This window comes from Dromiciops gliroides, chromosome 1, assembly GCF_019393635.1.
Source record: "Dromiciops gliroides isolate mDroGli1 chromosome 1, mDroGli1.pri, whole genome shotgun sequence".
Taxonomy (NCBI): Eukaryota; Metazoa; Chordata; class Mammalia; order Microbiotheria; family Microbiotheriidae; genus Dromiciops; species Dromiciops gliroides.
In genome coordinates, this window is record NC_057861.1 from 602,599,123 (window position 1) to 602,620,961 (window position 21,839).

Here is a 21,839-nt window from a genome sequence, read left to right on the forward strand (position 1 = left end):
ACAATGGTAACGGCTTGGGCTGTCATACACAGTGAATTCTGCGCCCTCTTGTGGCCATTGGCACATATGTATGAGGCAGTAAGTCTGTGATGAAGAATTTTCTTCTTTATATAATGTCAAACAGGCATCCAGTCCATGATTTTAGTTTTAACAGCACCATGTACTAACCAACTAAGGAAGGACTAATTTTCCAAAGTAGCCAGCAAACTACTTGCCCAAGCACACTGTCAATCATAAAAATTATTCTCCTTTATTAAAGTTTAAGGATCTCTTGTTTTCCATAAATCAGTTATATAAAGGCATTAGGAATGTAGTCACCTTAGGGTTCTCTTTTCACAAAAGAGAATCTTAAGGTAGTTTTCCCCTACAATTTCAGTAATGTCCTCTGATCCATTAAGCAACTTATTTTTAAGAGATACCATTAATAGTTTTATTGTGTTAGGTACATTAACTGTACCTTTCTATAATGAAGGGGGTAGGATGGGGACAGAATTAACTCTTTGAAGTAAATCACCAGCTTACCACTATTATGCATTTTGAAGGAAGAATACTTTAGTGTTATTTTTTTTAAATGGTTATTCTTACAACTTGTAGTAACTGCTATTTGTTAGACATTTGCTTGTAGTAAAACCTGGAATGGTGAAATTAAACTGTGAAGAACTTTTAAAATCATGGGTCATTTAGGGTTTAGATCCATTCCTACAGCTTTGTATTTGGCTTAGATTAGTTTGTATTATGAAATAATGAAGGGGATAATGTTTACTGAACTTGGAAAAACTTGTCTAACAGTTTTGTTTTAAATGTTTGCTTTGAAATTGTTTGATTAACTTTAGAAAAATATTTAATACTTCAAAATAAAAATGAATTATGTTATATGCATGGGTTATTGTATTATTTTTCCCTGCTAAACAGTTGCAGAACATTAGTGTCTTTTTTTTTTTTTGGTGAGGCAATTGGGGTTAAGTGACTTGCCTAGGGTCACACAGCTAGTAAGTGTTAAAGTGTCTAAGGCTGGATTTGAACTCAGGTCCTCCTGATTCCAGGGCCAGTGTTCTATCCACTGTACCACCTAGCTTCCCCCCATTAGTGTCTTTTTGATAATGATTTAGTCATTTATAAGACTTTGGTATTACAGGTGGCCACTCATTTGAAACAGGGATTTACATTTAACACATTTGCTAAGCAAATATTGATCTGTTGTTTTCCCCCTTTTTTGATTACTTACCTTATTCTATATGCACTAATTTTATTGGTGCATCATTTTTCCTTTTGTATAATCAAAATTATTCACATTATCCCTTGTTTGGTTAAGAATTCATGCCATACCCATAGTTGTGAATAGCATATGATCTGCTTCTCTCTTTTTTTTTTTTTTTTTTTTTGCGGGGCAATGGGGGTTAAGTGACTTGCCCAGGGTCACAGAGCTGGTAAGTGTCAAGTGTCTGAGGCTGGATTTGAACTCAGGTACTCCTGAATCCAGGGCCGGTGCTTTATCCACTGCGCCACCTAGCCGCCCCCTGCTTCTCTTTTATATGATCTTTAATATTTAGGTTGCTTATCTGTCTTGAATTTATCATGGAATATGGGGTAAGATATTGGTTATTGCCTCAATTTCTGCCAGACTGCTTTCTAGTTTTCTCAAAAGTTATCGAATAGGGAGTTCTCCCCTAAGTAATATAGGTTGATTGCATTACCTTTTCTTTCTTTCTTTTTTTTTTTTGAGACCAGATCTCCCTATTTTGCCCAGGCTTCAAGTGCAGTGGCAACTTATGGACCTCATCCTGCACTTGTTCAGTTATGGAAGCTTTACCTGGTTTTTGTTTCCAACCCAGGCTGCTTCACTCCTCCTTAGATATCCTGGTGCCCTTTATCTTGGTGACTCATTATATTGGTCCTTAACTTAGTATAGACACCTGATTGAATTAACCTACTGCAGCTCAAAACCCCCAAGCACAAGTAATCCATCAGCCTCAGCCTCCTCAGCAATAGGCATTACATGCATGCGCCACCACACCACTTTAAAAGTTGTTGTGCTTGGGGCAGCTAGGTGGCGCAGTGGATAGAGCACCGGCCCTGGAGTCAGGAGTACCTGGGTTCAAATCCGGCCTCAGACACTTAACACTTATTAGCTGTGTGACCCTGGGCAAGTCACTTAACCCCAATTGCCTCACTAAAAAAAAAAAAAAAGTTGTTGTGCTTGTCTGCTTCCTTTTGTTTTCCTTAGTGCTTAAAAAACAAACAAAAAGTTTCAATGGCTCTCTTTTTCTGTGGCATCCCTGTTGCTAATTGCTCCCCTCTCCACCTTCCAATTAAAGAATGGGGAGGGGGTGCATCTTGTAACAAATTAGCATAGTGAAGCTGAATAAATCCATACAAGGCCCATTTCCAGAATGGCTTATCTCTTTCTGCACCTTGAATCCATCACTTCCCTTAGGAGGTGAGTAACATGCTTTATCTGAGATCTTCTAGAGATATGGCTGGCCATTGCATTGATCAGCATTCTTAAGACTTTCAAAGTTTTTCTTCATAATTTAGTTATAGAAGTTGTTCTGGTTTTGTTCACTTCATTATACTTCAGTTTTTTACCAGTGATTTACCAGGATTCTCTGAAATGGTCTCTTTCAACATAATATTTTCATTACATTCATATACTTCGATTTATTCAGCTATTCCCTAGTTGATCAACATTCTCTTAGATTCCTCTCTTCTCTCCTCATTCAGTAAGTTTACTTTGCTTGTGATCATTCCCCTTCTTGGTATTTTCCTTCTTCTTAGACACCCCTTCTCTTTATTCCTGCTGGTTCCTCTATTGAGTTTGATATTTTCCTATACCATATTGTTTGTGTGTTATGTTCAACTGTAAAGAATTAATTTGAGGTTTTTATGACCCCCATCTTTTGACTGGAATTAAAAAAAAAAAAAAACCTCAGCACACACACTGGCCTCTGGGGCTCCACAAACGGCATGGTGCTCCACCCACTGGCACCTCATGTCATCACCACTCGCCCATGCCTACATGGGCCTAGCAAAATTATAATGATTGGAAGCCTAGTGAGGGCAGTCATGTGACTGTCAGAGCAGCCAGCCAATTGGCTGGGGGCTGTCTGGGGTCTGCTGAGAAGAAGGGAGGAAATTCACAATTCTAGCTGGAACCTGGAAGGTGACAGGATGCTGCTGTATATTCTCAGCTGATTCCTGGGTGGTGGTGTTATTCAGGTTGTATAATTTCCCTTTCCCCATTTTATTTCCTTTCCCTTGATCCTACTGATCCTGTTTGTGTGGTTTTTTTTTAAGTTCGTTCTTGTTAAAATAAATCCTGCTCTGTTTTGAGGGAGGCTTGCTGGTCTCCTTCCTTGCCCCAGTATTGCAGGGAGATGCTTAGTTAACACTCCCCAATTAAAAATTGGTCCCCACAAATCATCCTATATATGGTTTAGATATAAGTGGAGTTTGTCTGATCCCTTTTTTCCCTTCCCCTTTTTTTCCATATTTGTATAATCTGTCTCATGTTCCCCAGTTGTGAGAAGTAACAGTTTCCACCTACTTCTTTTTCCCTTCCACACTATTCCTTTTATTTTCCTTTCTCTCTGCTTCTTAAAACTGTCAGAACAGAACCAATCTGCCCCATTAGTTTTTTATTTCTCTCAATACTCTTTAAAGCTATTAAGATTCTGAAGGGACCTTCTCTTTCTTCTTTCCCTATTAAAATCTTAGCACATCCTCATTTAGTCCTTTCTAGTTGCTCAAAAACATTTACCTTTTTGGGGCAGCTAGGTGGCGCAGTGGATAGAGCACCAGCCCTGGATTCAGGAGGATCTGAGTTCAAATCCGGACTCAGACACTTGACACGTACTAGCTGTGTGATCCTGGGCAAGTCACTTGACCTTCATTACCCTGCCCCCCCCACCCCCCATTACCTTTTTAGGTTTCTCTTGACTAATGTTTGTCAAAGTTCCTTATTCAGCTCTAGTTTTTTCATCAGAAATGCTTAAATGTACTATTCCACTAAAGGTCCATTTTTCTCCCTTAGGATTTTATGCTCACCATTGCAAGGTAAATTATCCTTAGTTGGAAGTCTGTATTCCCAATTTTCCTTTCATTTATAGTTGAAGTTGCAAGGTCTTGTGTGATTCTGACTGTAGTTCCTTGGCCCTTTAACTCTTTCTGCTTGCAGTATTTTTTATTTGATATAGAGCAGCTCTGGACTTCAGCTATGTTATTCCTGGGGCTTTGGGGAGTTTCTTTCAGGAGATGGATTCTTCTTCCTCTGGTCATAAGAGATCTGGGAAGTTTTCATGTTTGATTTTAAAAAATATAGTGTTTCAGGATTTGTTTGTTAAAGTATGGTTTTCAGGTTGTCCAGTGGTCCTTTTTTTGGCTATTTTAATTTTTCCCCAATTACATATAAAAACAATTTTTAACATTTCTTTTTTAAATTTTCAAAATAAAAAAAAAATTTCCAAACCCTTTCCCTTCTTTTCTCCCCATCCCCTTCCTAGAGAAGGTAAGCAATTTGATACAGGTTATACACATGCAGTCATGAAAAACATATTTCCATATTAGTTATGTTGTAAGGGAAAACAGACCAAAAAAAACAAACAAAAAATTTTTTTAACTTTAAAAAAAAAGTGTGCTTCAATCTACATACAGACTCCATATAAGTTTCCTGTGGATGTGGATGGTATTTTCATCATAAGAACTTCGGAATTGCCTTCTTTCATTGTATTGCTGAGAAGAGCTAAAGCCATTCACAGTTGATTGTTGTACAATATTGTTACTTTGTACAGAGTTCTCCTGGCTCTGCTCATTTTACTTTGCATCCATTCCTGTAAGTCTTCCCAGGTTCTTCTGAGAGCATCCTGCTCATTTCTTCTAGCACAGTAATATTCCATCACAATCATATACCACAATGTTCAGCCATTCTTCAATAATGAGTATCTCAATTTTTGATCCTTTGCCACCACAAAAAAGAGCTGCTATAAATATTTTTTGTACATATAGATCTTTTTCCTTTTTGTTTATCTCTTTGGGATTCAGACGTAGTAGTGGTTTTGCTGGGTCAAAGGGTATGCACAGTTTTATAGCCCTTTTGGCATAGTTCCAAATTGCTCTCTAGAATGTTTGAATCAGTTCACAACTCCCAACAGTGCACTACTGTCTCAATTTCCCCAACTCTCCCCCATCCCAACATGTCATTTTCCTTTTCTGTCATATTAGCCAATCTGAAAGGTGTTAAGTGGCACTTCAGAGTTGTTTTAATTTGCTTTTCTCTATTCAATACTGATTTAGAGCATTTTTTCATATGGCAGTAGATAGCTTTGATTTCTTCATCAGAAAACTGCCTGTTGTGGTATATGAATACAATGGAATACTATTGTGCTGTAAGAAATGATGAGCAGGAGGAGTTCAGAGAAACCTGGAGGGTCTTACGTGAGCTGATGATGAGTGAGATGAGCAGAACCAGAAGAACATTGTACACAGTATCATCAACATTGAGTGTTGACCTACTGTGATGGACTATATTCTTCTCACCAATGCAATGGTACAGAAGAGTTCCAGGGAACTCATGATAGAAGAGGATCTCCAAATCCAAGAAAAAAAAAAAAGAACTGTGGAGTATAGATGCTGATTGAACCATACTATTTCTTTTGGGTGCTGTTGTTTTTTTTTTCTATTTTGAGGTTTTGCATCACTGCTCTGATTTTTTCTCTTGTAACAGGATTAATGCAGAAATAGGATTAATGTTATTATGTTTATATATATATGTGTGTATATATATATCTATATGTATATGTATATAGATATATAGATATAACCTATATCAGATTACCTGCTGTCTAGGGGAGGGGGGGAGGGAGGGGAGGGAGGGAGAAAAATCTGAAATTGTAAAGCTTGTATAAACAAAAGTTGAGAACTATCTTTACATGTAACAGAAAAAATAAAATACCTTATACATAAAAAAAAAAGAAAGAGTGCCCTAAAAAAAAAAAAAGAAAGAAAAAAAACTGCCTGTTCATTTCCTTTGACCACTTATCAATTTAGGGGTGACATATTCTTATAAATTTGAGAAATGAGGCCTTTATGAAACTTGCTGTAAAATTTTGAGTTATGATTGCCTCCATCCTATTTTTCTACATTTATCCTTTTCTCTCTCTCTCTCCCCCACTCCCTCCCTCCTTTTACCCTGTCCATATTCCAAGGTATTTTGCATCTGATTACCACTTCCCCCCAATCCACTCTCCTGTCTATCAGTTCCCTCCCCTTCTTCTCTTATTCCCTTCCCCTCCTTCTTTCTAGTAGGGTAAGATAGATTTTTATACCCAACTGAGGGTGTATGTTATTCATCTTTGAACCATATCTCAAGCAAGGTTCATTTCGATCCTCTCCACCTCCTTCACCTTTCCCCTTCCCCCATAAAAGCTCTTTCAAGACTCTTATGAGACATAATTTACCCCAATCTACTTCTCCCTTCCCCTCCTCCCACTGCATTCTTTTTTTTCCCATAATTGTATTTTTTGGATATCATCCCCTCATAGTCAACTTGCACCCATGCCCGTAATAATAAGAAAGAGTTCTTAGGAGTTACAAGTATGATCTTCCCTTGTAGGAATGGAAATAGTTTGACCTTATTGAATCTATTAACATTTCCTTTGTTTGTTTACCTTTTTATGCTTCTTTTGAGTCTCGTAGTTGAACGCCAAATTTTCTATTCAATTCTGATCTTTTCATTGGGAACTTCGCTTGAAAGTCCTCAATTTCATTAAGGATCCATTTTTCACCTTGAAGGATTATACTGTTTTGCTGGGTAGATGATTCTTGGTTTTAATCCTAGCTCCTTTGCCCTCCAGAATATATTCCAAGCCCTATGATCTTTTAATGTAGAAGCTGCTATATCTCTCGTTATCCTGTCTGTGACTCCATGGTACTTGAATTCGTTTCTTTCTGGCAATATTTTATTCTTGACTGGGGAATCTCTGGACTTTGGCTATAATATTCCTGGGAGTTTTCATTTCAGGAGGTGAGAGGTTTATTCTTTCTACTTTTACTCTCTGGTTTTAGATACCCTCTGGTTCTAGACTATCAGTGCAATTTTCTAGGCTCTCTCTCTAGGATCATGGCTTTCAGGTAATCCAATAATTCTTTTTTGGCAGGGCAATGAGGGTTAAGTGACTTGCCCAGGGTCACGCAGCTAGTAAGTGTCAAGTGTCTGAGGCCGGATTTGAACTCAGGTCCTCCTGAATCCAGGGCTGGTGCTCTATCCACTGCGCCACCTAGCTGCCCCCAATCCAATAACTCTTAAGATTACCTCTCCTCAATCTGTTTCCCAGGTCAGTTGTTTTTCCAGTAAGAAATTGCACATTGTCTATTTTTTCCATTCTTTTATTATTTCTTTAGGTCTCCTAAAGTAACGACTTTAGTTGCCATTTGCCCAGTAGGAACTATTTTTTTTTCATTAACCTTTTGTACCTCCTTTTCCATTTGGCCAATCCTACTTTAAGTTCTTTTCTTCAGTGAATTTTTGTTTATCTTTTTCCATTTGGCCAGTTCTGTTTACCTGTCATCCCATACACTCAACATGTGGGGCAGCTAGGTGGCAGAGTGAATAGAGCACTAGCCCTGAAGTTGGGAGAACCTGAGTTCTCCCAAGCGGAGCCAGATGGCCCTGGAGGAGAGAGTGAAGCTGGTGACTTTGCACAGCCCTGAATCACTTAAATCCAACTCACTGAAAGTCATGACATCACCTCCCACTGTCACTATCCTCTTCAAGAGCAAAGGACAAACAACAATCCTCAACATGTGACCATCCCAATTTCCTTTATCACATTTTTCCTTAATGATAAATTTTACTCTTAGTTCTTCGGGGTTCCTTATTGACTAAATAATTCATCCTATTTATACCCAACATTCTCCTCTACATTTCCCTCTTTTTAAATTTTTCAGACCCTTTTGTGTTCCATATCTCAGGCATACAGTGGGGTGGGGGGTAAATAGCAACATAGACAAGATGACTGTTAACTAGTGAAACTTGGGGTTATTAATGGAGCTCTGCAATTTCCTGAAGACAATCCCATTCATCTTCCTCTTTTATTCTGGGTCTCACTTATTATCCACTTATACAGTCTATCCCAGGTTACATGTCATAACCTGGGTCCCACGCATTCTCCCCCCCCCCCCCCACACACACACACACTCATTCTCGATCTATTTGTTTGGTCGTTCCTGTAAGGATGTTCAAGCCAAAGCCTTTTGGTTGATGACACATCTCTTCTAGTAGATTCCGCAGTGTTCTAGGGCCTGATGCAAGCAGCACAAGGCCATCTGTATTTAGGGCCACCTAGAAGGCTTATTCATCCACAGCAGAACTCTCTAACTGAATTTTGTGCTACATCTCCATAACAGTGGCAAACATCTTTGGCAAAGGTCGCCTATCTTCCTGTTTTATTCCTAAAACAAAGCCTTATCTGTTCCATCTCTCAAAGAATTTTGAATGAATGTGTAGATGGGAGCCACCTTGTGGAAGAGAACTACTGAAGTCAGCATTTTTGTCAAATGAATTGAATGTGGTTTTCAAAAGGAGCTGAGTGAGCTAGCTGTCACTTACTTCCTGGGTGATACTGGGCAAATGATTTCACTTCTTTGGGCCTTTTATTCATCCGTAAAATTCGGGGGTTGGAATAAATGGTCTCTAAGATCTCTTCCAGCTCTAGATAGATCATCCTATGATAGTGAAAGAGTCTAAGGGTTTATATAAATGATTCCTTTTATAAACAAACACCACCCCCCTTCACAAACCCAAAAAACATCCACCCACCCAGGTAAAAAGCAATCTATAAGGTAAAAAGCAGTCCAGGAAAGTAAAATTTGGTAAAAATCTCCTTAATAAGAAGGTTCCCTGGGGTCTCAGGAGATCCTCCACCAAAATCTCATAATTGCATATCTTTTTTGCCCAAAGGACCCATAGCTGCATCTCAGATCAATTCACCTAGGACAAAATTAACTCACACTGCTCCAGGTTTGCTCCACAGCATTGGCTTATGATAGCCACAGTTGGTATTGTGAAAGTATGAAAATTAGCTCAAGCCTCTGCAGTTCCACTAGTGTCCTGTCCCCCAATACTCACTCATTTTGAAAGCATACTTCCACCATACCAGAGGCCTTCCTCTAGGTAAACAGTTCCCAGTTAATGGTTCAAAAACCCATGTCCAAGTTTCCTGAATTAAGTTGTAACTTTTACTTCTGACACATGATGACTATGACCCTGGGTAAGTCACTCCCCACCAAGAAATTTAGATTATAACTTGTAGAGCAGATGTTGATGTGCACTGGTAAAGGGAATGTCTTTGCTGAGAATTCCCTACACCAACAGAACACAGGTTCAAAACAAGCCCAAATGATGAATTACTATAAATAGTCCACCATTTCACTTAGGACTTTTGAGTACTAAAAGTATATTATTGGGGGGGGGGGGAGCAGCTAGGTGGAGCAGTGGATAAAGCACCGGCCCTGGATTCAGGAGGAACTGAATTCAAATCTGGCCTCAGACACTTGACACTAGCTGTGTGACCTTGGGCAAGTCACTTAACTCTCATTGCCTCCTGCCCCCCCAACCAAAAACAACAACAAAGTATATTATGGAAACCCAGGGGTCAAAGAAAAACTAAGAGGTTAGATAATGTTGGCAAGCAACAGACCCACACCAAAGTATGAGCTCTCCATATTGAAAACATAATTTTGCTAGTTCCAGTTGCTTTTTTAAAGGTCTGTATAGCCTTATTTTTTCCAAGCATGTCTCAAGTAATACAGAAGATAGGACTTGGCTTTTGACCTTTCCATGACCTTCCTATATCTTCTTTCCAGAGTTCCTACTTTAGCCCTCCATTACAGTTTCTTGAGGGATGAAGGCTAGCTGAAGGTTCTGGGCACCAGGCAGCATAGAGAGGCTGTAGAAGCAAGCTTTAGAAAAAGAGGCTGCCAGTGAAGAGAGGAGGGAACCAAGAAGTTACAGTTCAAAGAAGGGGTTGTATCCCATATGCAAAAATCACATCCCTGGGGGTGGGTGGGGGCTCAAAAAGAGGAATTAAAGAAAAAGCAGCTTTTCATAGGTAGTGGTCATTTGTAAGTCAGGGCTACATAGGGCAGAGATTGTACACAGAACCAAAGAATGTTGGCACAGGCATCATGCAAAAGAAAATTATATACTAAACCTTAACCAGAGGGTGGGGGAAGAAATAGGGCAAAAAGTAGAATATACAGTTATGTGAAACCAGCTCCCAAATGTAAGCAAACTCCTTTTTGAAAATGCTACTAATTTGGGAAATTTTACAGTTTTCACAGATTATTTTTATTTGGTTTTAAGATGAAATCATCTTTGTTTTCACCTTCACTAAATCTAAGATTAAAATTTATTGCTTAAAACCACATCTCCCATTCATTGTGCTTTCTCCTTACAGTTCAAAAGGCAAACTGAGATGTAAAGAAAGGAACTAAATTCAACTTTAAGGAGGAACAAGCTTACAAATTACTGACCGGCAAAAGCTACAAATGTTGTTTCTGAATGACCAAACTTTCAACTTTATAATAAAAATAGAATAACTAGTCAAATATTAAAGATCAAAAACATGTCACTCAACCATATATGAACAAAGTGCTATTGTATTTTCTCTCAGGCAGTGCATTTTCAGTCAAGAATTTTATTAACCTTTACAAACACCATTTCACTCAATTCATTCATAAAAAATGATTTATGATTAAATCTGTAACAAAACCATACAATGTTGTTCATCAATAAGATCAGTTTCATCCATGGAACATAACAACAAACCACTTTAAAACAGCAGTTTTCATTCAGGTCACGTGAGGCTGTCAGACTCCAAGTACTTCATATGAAGGTTCTCTATAAAGAAATCCACTTCACCTCAAGTATGTGGTAAAAGACTGATAGATGTCTGTCTGCTCTCTGGTGGAATTAAAAGTTCAGATTCTACCTCTGTAGGGTCAGTTTTTAAAATCCCTTTTCAAACAAGTTTCACAACTGGAAAGTATTTGTGAGCAGTGAAGTCAAACTCAGGGGGAACCTGAAAGGAAAAAACATTAATTCATTCACAAACATGCATCACATACAAGGGCTTTTTATCAGTGTGGTGTCCAGTTTTGATCTCTGTATGAGTCATGACAAGAACTAGAAATGAGAAATGGGTTTTCTGAGAAAAAGTTAAGGGAATTAGAAGCATGATTAGGCAATCTGCATATTGTAAAAACCAGCTGTTTTTCATCTGTGTCTGAACAAGAGAAAATGGGTTGAAATTTAATGAGTTTAGCAACTTATTTATCACTAAAACCCACCAGAAGCATCCAGCAATGCCAGTGAGCAAGTGTTTGATGCATTAAAAAAGGGAAAAGGAAAAATGGGAGGGTATAAACATAGAAAGGAAGAGGAACAGAAGAGGAGAAAAAGGAAAAAAAAAGTACACACAGTGGACAGAGCTACCAAAACTGCTGCAGGTACCAATCGGGTGCATTAATGTAATGTCATAGGTTAAAACTATCTAAATGGTAGAACTTCCCTGTCAGGGAAATTTAGCCCTAGAATCAGAAGAATGTAATCACTTGGAGATCTTTGAGAAAACAATAAACAACTGCTTTATTTAGGTATTCTCCTGCCTAAAGGCAGAAGATATCTTAAAAAATGTCCCTTTCAGCCATGTTTCTATGAATTTTCTTTCACAATTTGCATCCATACATTTTCCTGAAATATAACGTGTCTCCCCCCCCCCCCAATTTATAACTTTATTCTACTAAATTTGTAACCCTCAAAGAAAAATGGCAATCACAAATGTTAAAGGCTAATATTCATAGAGCACTTTTAGGAGTTTGGGGCTAGGCCAAGTGAACGAGTTGGCCCAGGCTACTCAGCCAAAGAAGGTTCAGAGGTGGGATCCAATCCTCATCATCTCTCCTGACTCCAAATCCTGCTTTCTTTCCATTACACCAAATTTGCTTCCGGCTTTGGGACCTTTCTGCTTTTGGTACACACTCTATAAATGTTAAAATAATTAACTATTTTTGGATACTTTTTTTGTGTTCCACATTTCTGAGTGTACATTTAGTGCAACAGAATGTGGAGTGATTACAGGAAAACACAGTTTCACAGAGATAAGGGCATTTCAGGTTTTCTATAATGTGCTTACCTTAGATTCCTTCTTGTGCCCTCCTGCCAACAACTTCATGACCACAATGTTAGGTTTGGCAACTTTTAGAATCCGACTGACCTAAGCAATAAGCAATACAAACTGTCAAAGCACAAGAGTTATAGTCAATGTGTCTTACTTTTTAAGACACGAATCAAAACATTTGCAGTGTGACATCATTAATTTTTCATGAAAAAGGACAAATTCTGCATATTAGTATTTAGAATAATACCTTTGTTAGTAACAGCTCCCAGAAACAATCACTTCCTTAATTCTGATTTAGTATAAAGGTTTCTATAAATCAATGTCTTAATAACTTGTTCCCTCAATAATAAATAAGTATAAAAACTAAAAGTATAAGAATATAAAAGCAGACCAGCAAAAAAGCATGAACAACAAAGGCAACTATCAAATGTTCCATTACACTTAAAGGTGAGATTTTTGTGAAGGACACAAGGTCAACTGTGTCCTGTTCTTTGTTCTGGTGTCAGCATTCAAGACACAGAAGACTAAAAGTGACAGTCCGTGTAAGCTCAATACAAAACACCAAAAGTCCAAATTGTATTTTTAACTCTGGGAAAGATGAATTTATCCAGTCCTTTATTCATCTGATTATTTTTTGCACACTGCACTAATCTACCTCTCATACTGACCCCTTCCATCCTGAAGTCATTCAGTCTTTCATCCCCTGCTCCAAGCAAGCTGAAGGATTCCCTACTTGGGAGGCTTCATTAGCCTTAATTCTTCCCTGATTCACTTAAACCTAGTTGTGCCTTTCTCCTAAATCATTGTTTTCCCCAATGAAATTTCAATAAACTCCTTCTTGACCTTTTTTCCTGCTTCTACTGTTCCTTCTGTTATTCTGTATTACAGTGAAATATCCTACTTTTCATCAGTTCTATTGATGTTGACATAATTCAATCTATTTCTAAACTGTCCTGAATTTTATTAGCCATACCCAGTTTTTAAAAATATAAATATAAGTTTGGCTTTCCATAAAGATACCCAACCACTATACTACAGGCCACTCCTCCTATTCTTGGATTCACAGGGCCAGGAAGGGAAGTTGGTATATTCCTTGTTCCTCTATACCATTATTCATCAATAACTTTTCCCTCTTGGAACTATTTAAACTCTTTCTATCTTGTTACTATTATTTACTGTATTCCACATCACTTTCTAATCATCCAGGACCTGGCTCATGGTCTCCACCATCCCATCTGCTTATGCTCAGGTACTTCACATTAACAACTTCTCTAATAAACTGAGTGCAAAGTGTGATCTCATTGGCTCTAAAGAACTCCTCCACTTCAACTCAATCAACTGTACATAGTCAACAAGCATTTAGGAAGTACTTGCCATGTGTCAGCCACAGTGCTAGGGATAGAAAGAAAGGCAAAATCAGTCCCTGACCTCAAAGAGTTAACATTTTACCAAGGGAGACAACATACAAAGAACTAGGTATGTAAAATATTGTTGGAGTATAGGGAAAGTGAACTCAGCCGAGAGGAAGGTATGTATGGGAAGCTAGGAGGATTAGGAAAGGCATTCTGGTGAGATCTGAGCTCAGTTTTGACACTTGAAGGAGGCAAGGAAGCTAAGAGGTGCAGGTGAGGAGGGAAGGCATCATACTAAATCTATTCTTCACCAAGACAGTGGTTTGGGATACCTCAGTCTCTATCTATTATCCCATGGTGTTTTTTCTACTTTGACTTTACTTATCTCTATATACAGCTTCAACTCCACAGCCTACCACTTTAACATTAGTGCTAGCCACCATATTTAGAATCCTTTCTTTGCCCCTGGATTTTCTACTTTTCCACATTTGCTAGACCTTATCTCTTAGGAATACCAACCATCTAATTACTCCATTATCGTTCCTTCAAACAAAAATCACCAGAGGAAGTCACAAGATCTTTTTTTTTTTTTTTTTTAGCGAGGCAATTGGGGTTAAGTGACTTGCCCAGGGGTCACACAGCTAGTAAGTGTTAAGTGTCTGAGGCCGGATTTGAACTCAGGTACTCCTGACTCCAGGGCCGGCGCTCTATCCACTGTGCCACCTAGCTGCCCCGGAAGTCACAAGATCTTAATGATTTCACCCACTGCTCCCAATAGACAAGTCCTCTGCTCCACTCTTTTTTGTTTGTTTGTTTGTTCTTTTTCAGGGAAATGAGGGTTAAGTGACTTGCCCAGGATCATACACCTAGTAAGTGTCAAGTGACTGAGGCCAGATGTGAACTCAGGTCCTCCTGAATCCAGGGTCAATGCTTTATCCACTGCACCAGCTAGCTGCCCCCCTCTGCTCCACTCTTAATGAAACCCTCTCTTATTCCCCCTCCATAACAATTATATCAGATTGTTCTTCTCTCCTCAAACTCCTACCCATCATACTTAAAGCACACATCCTGTCACCCCACTATACTGTCTCAACAAACAAGAAGGCCTTTTTCAGTCCTCATCCCTCCCTGTAGCATCTGACACTGCTGAGTGACTATGCCTTCCTTCTTTGATTTCAGACAGCCATTCTCTTAGGACTCAGCTATCTCACTATTCCTTTTCTACTTTCTTCACTGGCTTCTTGTCCTTTTTTAACCCCATGAGTATTCCCAGTGTTGTCTTTAGTTCTTCTTTCTGCTGTCATGATCCCTCCTTTCCATCCATCCTTCCTAGTGTTACCACACCAATCTTTCCTATGCACAAATGCACACATTTCATTGTTGAAACTCTTCAGTGGCTCCTAATTGTATACTAAGGGAAATTCATTTTTCTTCTGCCTGACATAAAAACCCTCCACAATTCAGAGCCTAGACCAACAGCCCTACTTTCTCAGGCCTATTACTTTCCTCCAACTATTCCATGTTCCACTCTGTCCCTCCAACATACCATTAATTTTCTGCTGGTGCCACTGTTTACACTGTATTCAGAATGCCCTCCCTCCCACTCACACTCTTTACCTACTGAATTCCTAACCCTCTTACAGTCCAACTCAAATGCTGTCCCCAACCTTTCCCTGAATCCTGCCATGGTAACATCTTAGACACTTGCATTTCACACAGCACTTTGCTCTGTAATTCTTTTTTTTTTTTTTAAAGTGAGGCAATTGGGGTTAAGTGACTTGCCCAGGGTCACACAGCTAGTAAGTGTCAAGCGTCTCTGAGGCCAGATTTGAACTCAGGTACTCCTGACTCCAGGGCCGGTGCTCTATCCACTGCGCCACCTAGCCGCTCCTCTGTAACTCTTTAATGCTATTTTTACACCTCATCCTCCAACTACATTATAAGCTACACAAGGGTAGGTAACATATCTTATCTAAACTTGTGTTCTACCCAGCACTCTACAAAGTAGAAAGTATGCTGAATTAGTTGACTATAAATCCAAAAAAGGTATATCTCATTCCTGAGGCAGAAATAAAAACAACTCCAAAATTCAGCTGGATTTTAAAATCCACATTACAGCAAGCTTTTACCACACATGTATAGGCAAATCCAAATATCATAGATATGACAAGGCAAATCTCATAGTGAATTCATGAAAATAAATTTCTATATGCATATATCTAAATATAACAACGTAGAAATTTACATTATAGGGGCAGCTAGGTGGCGCAGTGGATAGAGCACTGGCCCTGGATTCAAGAGGACCTGAGTTCTAATCCGGGCTCAGACACTTGACACTAGCTGTGTGACCCTGGGCAAATCACTTAATCCCCATTGCCTTGCAAAAAAAAAAAAAGAAAAAAGAAAAAAAAAGAAATTTACATTATATATGTCATATAGGTATGTATGTATATATCTATGATATATATATAAAATGTATATCACCAAAAAAATTTTTTAAGCTTACTGTAATATGTTAAACTAATCTGAAGAGAATTTTGAGCCTAAAGAATTTCCCAAATCCTTTGACGAAATATGTTCTAGAGACTTGGGTAAAAAGGCATTTCCTCTCTGAACCAAAGATACCTATATGAAACCAGAAATGATATAATTTTATTTTAAAATGGTAGTGTTAAAATGTGTAGAAGGTGGTAGTAGGAGGGGGAGAAAAGAAGGGTAAGAGACAGACAAGAGTGTATGTGTGAGAGAGAGAGATCTTTTATGCTGTCCTATTTCAAACCATAACAGTTTTTTACATTTAACAAATTGTGGCATAAGAAGCTGTGGGGATCAGGAACCTGTTTCCAACTTTCATACTGCCTTGCTCATTGCCTTAAGTTGAGTCTACATCTTTGACAAGACTCATTCAGGCTGTAATTTTGGTCAAATTGGTCTACAAGTCAATTTGATATGAGAATAGCCAAAACTTTTGAGCTTCTTGCCAATAACACTGCTGGGTAAGTGAACCAATGCTAACTGGTTTGCCTGAAAATGTTATAGGATTATTTCTGCCACACAAGTATGTACAAATGTCACCTAACATATGGTCATAGTGATGATTATGTCATAGACATAACTGAAGACTAACAAGGTTATAATTGTAGTATCATCTGAAAAATTTGGAAAAAAGTAACAGGTATTTTATCAATAATAATCATTAGTATTCACTTTAATAATTCCATTTTCATCAAGAAACAGGGGGAAAAAGTATTCTGCAAAGTTGAATTGTTTTTACTATGAACATTTCATTTGGTCTTACCTCATGGTCTGGATTTGGGATATTCTCCAGTATCATTTTTGCCTGTTGAAAGTGTTTACTAGCTGCCATATATAGGTCAGCAGACTGAGGAGGTGGGCTGTATTTATTAAGGTCAGACATTTCCTAAATAGAAAAAGAGAATACTGTCTAGAATATGTACAATGTGCAAAACCATAATATAGTCTTTATCGAAGTCAACAAATGTAGACTTTCTATTCTTATGGATCATAAAGAAAACACACGACACCACCTTATTTGTTTTTCAATACAGAATTCAATTTTCTACCTTTGTAAAATAATATAAAGCAGGCTATTGTTAATTTAAATTAAAAATCTCTAAATAGACGCAGTGTGGCGTAGTGTAGACCTTCAGTAACAATACTTTGGTTCAAATTCTAGCTTGAATTGCTTACTGTTTGACCTCAGGCAAATGGCTTACCTACTCTGTACCTCATATTTCTCCCTCAAGCTCATGCAGTAAATAAAAAATGAGCTGCCATCTGCATTGGTGGCAGGATTTCCATAACAGGACTGCTTATGTATTCATGAATTCTTTTGTCGTCCAGTTTTTTTCATTCATGTCCATCTCTTCATGACCCAATTTGGGGGTTTTCATGGAAAAGATACTGGAATAATTTGCCATTTCCTTCTTCAGCTCATTTTACATATGAGAAAACTGAGGCAAAGAGGATTAAGTGACTTGCCCAGGGTCACACAACTACTAAGTGTCTGAGGCCAGATTTGAACTCAGGAAGATAAGTCTTCCTGATCCCAGGCTCAGTAACTCTATCCAACTGTGTCACCTAACTGTTCCCAATAGATTCTTTAAGATACAATAAATAAAATGTTGCTAAAAGACCAAGTAATTGTCAGGCTATTTAAAATCTTGTCAATGTTATGACAAGATTCCAGATACTACTTATGGTGCTAAATGAAGACGTATGTATACATGCATGTGTGTATGTGTGTACACACATATATAAAAACCTTGCATCTAAAAGCAGGTCTAAGAATTTCATGATAATAGACCATATTGATATGGTGCTTTGAGAATTAGTGATTTCCTCATGGCAACTTCCAGGTAGGTAGCGCAATTATTACCCTTATTTTACACACCAACCCACTGTTGAAGAGACTAGATCACCAGTTTGGCTCCAAGACTAAATTATCTTTCCACTAGGCCAAGCTGCTAGGTATACAGAGTCAAGATTCCCATTCAAATGTAAAAATTTACCTTGAATTGCAAATAGTGCACTGGGGGTGGTGTGATAACACTGTTGAATGGAGCAAATCTGTGTTCATATCGAACCTGTTCACTATCCAACTCAAATTTGGGTTTTCTTACTTTACCATCCATGTCAAAAGCTATCATGGTCTAAAAGGGAAAAGTGGGTGAGAATGGTGATTTCAATATAAAAATATTGATTACAGGAAAACCCCAGCAACATGCTAAATGTAACTCATTACCTGGATAAAAAAAGGGAAAATAATGTGGATTCTGATCACCACTAACTTTGTATTAATAGTTTTTTCTCTCCTCCCTTCTCTTCCAAGCCCCATCGTTTCCCAAGCAGGTTTCCACATTCATTTAATGTACTATTCTACATGAAATTTAATACCAGTTTCCCCCACCCCACCCAAACTTTACTGATTCATAGCTCATGCTTTTTTGACAGTACAGAGTTCTTTAAACGAAAGCCTCTTGTAAGCAAAAACTTTGTAACTTGTTGATGGCAGAGAACAACTGTTTTCCCTATCAGGGAAACTGCACCTGTGAGACGAGCTCCATTTCCCAAGAACATAGATGGGTCTCCATACAAAACAAACCTCATCAGATCTGAGCTCACAGGGCAATGAGGGATGCCCTTCAGGTCTGCCTCTTCACCCACAGGTTCTGTGTTATGCCCATTTTTTTATGTGATCATAATCTGAGCTCACAAGCACAGCAAGATTTTAGATGCTGATAAAAACTTTGGAGACTATCATGTAAAAAAAGCATTTAAAAAATGGAGAATTCTCTCATCCTCTTCCCACAGAGCCAGAATAAATTTCTATGGAAGGGACCAAAAGGTCATCTAGTCCAATCCACACATAAGGAAACTGACCGAAGCCATTTATCTAAAATCAGAGAGGAAGATCTGGCATTAGAACCCTGATGTCAGTGGTCCTCCACTGTGCCCCTGCTACCCTCCCTTTGATTTCATCTACTTACCAGGAATCTGAACCCAGTTCTTCCTGATCCCAAGTCCAGCTCTCTATACAGAGCTACAAATGATATACACATCCTTCAAGAATGGATGTAGCTAATGTCGATGACTCTTAAGTCTTTATTTCCAGTACTGAAATGAAAGGACCCTCCTTTTATATTTGATGAAAATTATATTTGCTATTGCTGTCTATGTAATGTATGTGTGGGGTTATAAAACAGAATTTAAAGAGGTACTTCTCTAAAGACAAATAACTCGGTTATTTGTGAACAGGGCAGGTAGCTAGGTGGGTCCAGTATCAAATGGTTAATTACATTCAAATAGTATGTTGCTCTGACCTGACCGTTGCAAAAAGAGGTAAGAACCAAAGCCAAGCACAGAAGCATCCTGCAACTGAAGCTTGGTGGGCTATGACAAGAAGTGGTGCCAGGTTTGACAGAGAAGAGTCAATGAATTGAGGTGCGATAACATCAGTCCATTCTTTCTGCAGAGTACAGCATGTGTGCAACATGGGAAAGTTAAACTTCCAGGCTAGTTGTATAGAAACAATGACTGAGTCTCCTTTGGTCAGATTAAGACCATTTTTAGGCTACTAAGATGTTTGCCTTCTGTAACTCAGTAATTTTGCAGTATACAGCTTCTCCCCCCCCCCCCCTCCAAAGTTTTAATACAAAAAACAAAACAAAAAACCAAAGTTTCAATACAGTCTCCATTGAAGTCTGATTATGATCCTTAATGTATCTCTGAAGGTGATCCCTTGGCCACTCAAGGGCTCTATAGGCTGAACTGAAGCTCTCACAGAAGGGGCCCAACGAGAGACTGACTCTGCCCTGAGGACCAGCCTAAGTCTGAAAAAGCTCAGCATAAGAGTAGACATGGGCCAAGGAAGTTTTCAGCCACAGCAACTCTCAAATATCATCTAAGTAGTCAAAGTTACAATATGCATTAGTGGAAGAACCTGAAGTATTTTTTTTTTTTTGGTTTTTGGGGTTTTTTTAGGCAACGGGGGTTAAGTGACTTGCCCACGGTCACACAGCTAGTAAATGTCAAGTGTCTGAGGCCGGATTTGAACTCAGGTACTCCTGAGTCCAGGGCCAGTGCTTTAACCACTGCGCCATCTAGCTGCCCCCAGAACCTGAAGTATTAACTAAAGGTTGAGTGGTTTGTCCTTTTTAAAAAAAAGTTTTAGCCCCACATTTCAGCTTACCAGACATTTCTACATGCTGTCTCACTCTCAAATTAAATCGATCTACCAAAAATGGAACTGAATTTTGCCACCAAACCCATTTCTTATAACAACTTCCTTACTGGTAGCATCACCAGTCATTAGGGCTCTAAGACTTCAGGAATCTCTGCTCTTCTTTATATACCACAACCAACCACCAAATCCTATCCATTCTTCCATTCCAATATCCTGAGGCCATTTCCTCCTTTCTGTTCCCACTGCTACTACTTGAGTTTAGGTCCTTTTGGCTAGAATAAAGTATCTTAGCATTTCCCTTTCTCCAGTCTTTGTCCTCTTTCATCAATTTGCCATACTGTCACCAGATTAACCTTCCTAAAACATACTGATGTCAGCTTCCAGTGCTCAAAATTTTTAGATGGTTCCTTTTTTTTTTAGTGAGGCAATTGGGGTTAAGTGACTTCCCCAGGGTCACACAGCTAGTAAGTGTTAAGTGTCTGAAGCCGGATTTGAACTCAGGTACTCCTGAATTCAGGGCCAGTGCTTTATCCACTGCGCCACCTAGCTGCCCCATAGATGGTTCCCTTTTGACTACTGGGTCAAGTATAAACATCTTAGCTTGACATTCACAGGATGGTGCATTTATATATTTAGATCTGGAAGGGAGATCAAGGTTATGTAGTCTAACTCCTCTGTTTTACAGATGAAAAACTGAGTCTCAGAGATATTAAGCAAACTGTCCAAAGTCACCCAGGCAATAAAAAAACCTCAGAGGGAGGATTTGAACGTAGGTCCTTTGCCTCCAGTACTCTTTCCACAACATCTCCCAAATATGTTATTCAATCTTTCCTTGAAGAATGCTGGCAAGAAGGACCCCCCTAGCCCCAGAAGCCACACAATTCTAAATTGGCCTCTTTGCCATTTTAACCTATGGCCCTTAGTTCTGACCTCTGGAGCCATAGAACAAATGTAATTCCTCTTCCACATGAGACTGTCCTTCAAATTCTTGAAGACAACAAGAATCTATCACCTGCCCCCAACTCTTTTCCTGGATAAGTTCTCCCCAGTTCAAGGCACAGTACTGAACTCTCAAACTATCTTTTTTCGGCTTTATCCAGTACTACTCCCCAACAAAAACCCTGGACTCTGGCCCAAATACCCCTTGCACCCTTTGTCAACTTTGTGACTTTCCACACCTTCTACCTGAAATGCCGTGGAGTGACCATTTCCATGCATCCTTAAAGGTATAAATCAAGTCCCAACTCCTCCAAGAATTGTTCCCTAATCACTTCAGCTGGAAATATTTTCACCTTTGAATTGTTTAAGCAACTCATATGGCACTAAACTACTATATAATATATAAGAAATATATCAGGCATATGACAATTATAATATATACACTTTGTTTCCCTAATTGGACTAAACAATTTCAGGGTAGAGACTATCTTTTTCATTTTTTAAAACCTTCTACCTTGATACAAAATAATATTGGGCATAGGACATTCAAACATTTGTTGAGCAACGAAATGAATATACAACTGTGGCTGACTTCCCTCTCAATTGCTGAAGAAGCCACAGTTTTGAAAAAAAAAATACTCCAAGAAAAAGAGAAGCAAATGTTAAGTG

General features: G+C 38.6%; 1 protein-coding gene across 4 annotated transcripts in view; it reads right to left on the reverse strand.

The window, feature by feature from the left end:
* Positions 1 to 10,723: 10,723 nt before the first annotated feature.
* NAA35 (N-alpha-acetyltransferase 35, NatC auxiliary subunit) overlaps positions 10,724 to 21,839 on the reverse strand; it is a 66,386-nt gene continuing 55,270 nt past the window's right edge. For 3 of the 4 annotated variants that reach the window (XM_043975381.1, XM_043975382.1, XM_043975383.1), the window contains 4 exons: positions 18,058 to 18,198; positions 16,824 to 16,946; positions 12,189 to 12,269; positions 10,724 to 11,075 (listed from right to left, as the gene is read on the reverse strand). In XM_043975381.1, the coding sequence (XP_043831316.1) occupies positions 11,016 to 11,075; positions 12,189 to 12,269; positions 16,824 to 16,946; positions 18,058 to 18,198 (405 nt within the window). In that variant the 3' untranslated portion in view covers positions 10,724 to 11,015. Of the gene's footprint in view, positions 11,076 to 12,188; positions 12,270 to 13,547; positions 13,566 to 16,823; positions 16,947 to 18,057; positions 18,199 to 21,839 lie in introns of all 4 variants that reach the window. The other variant, XR_006354067.1, reaches the window with a different exon arrangement.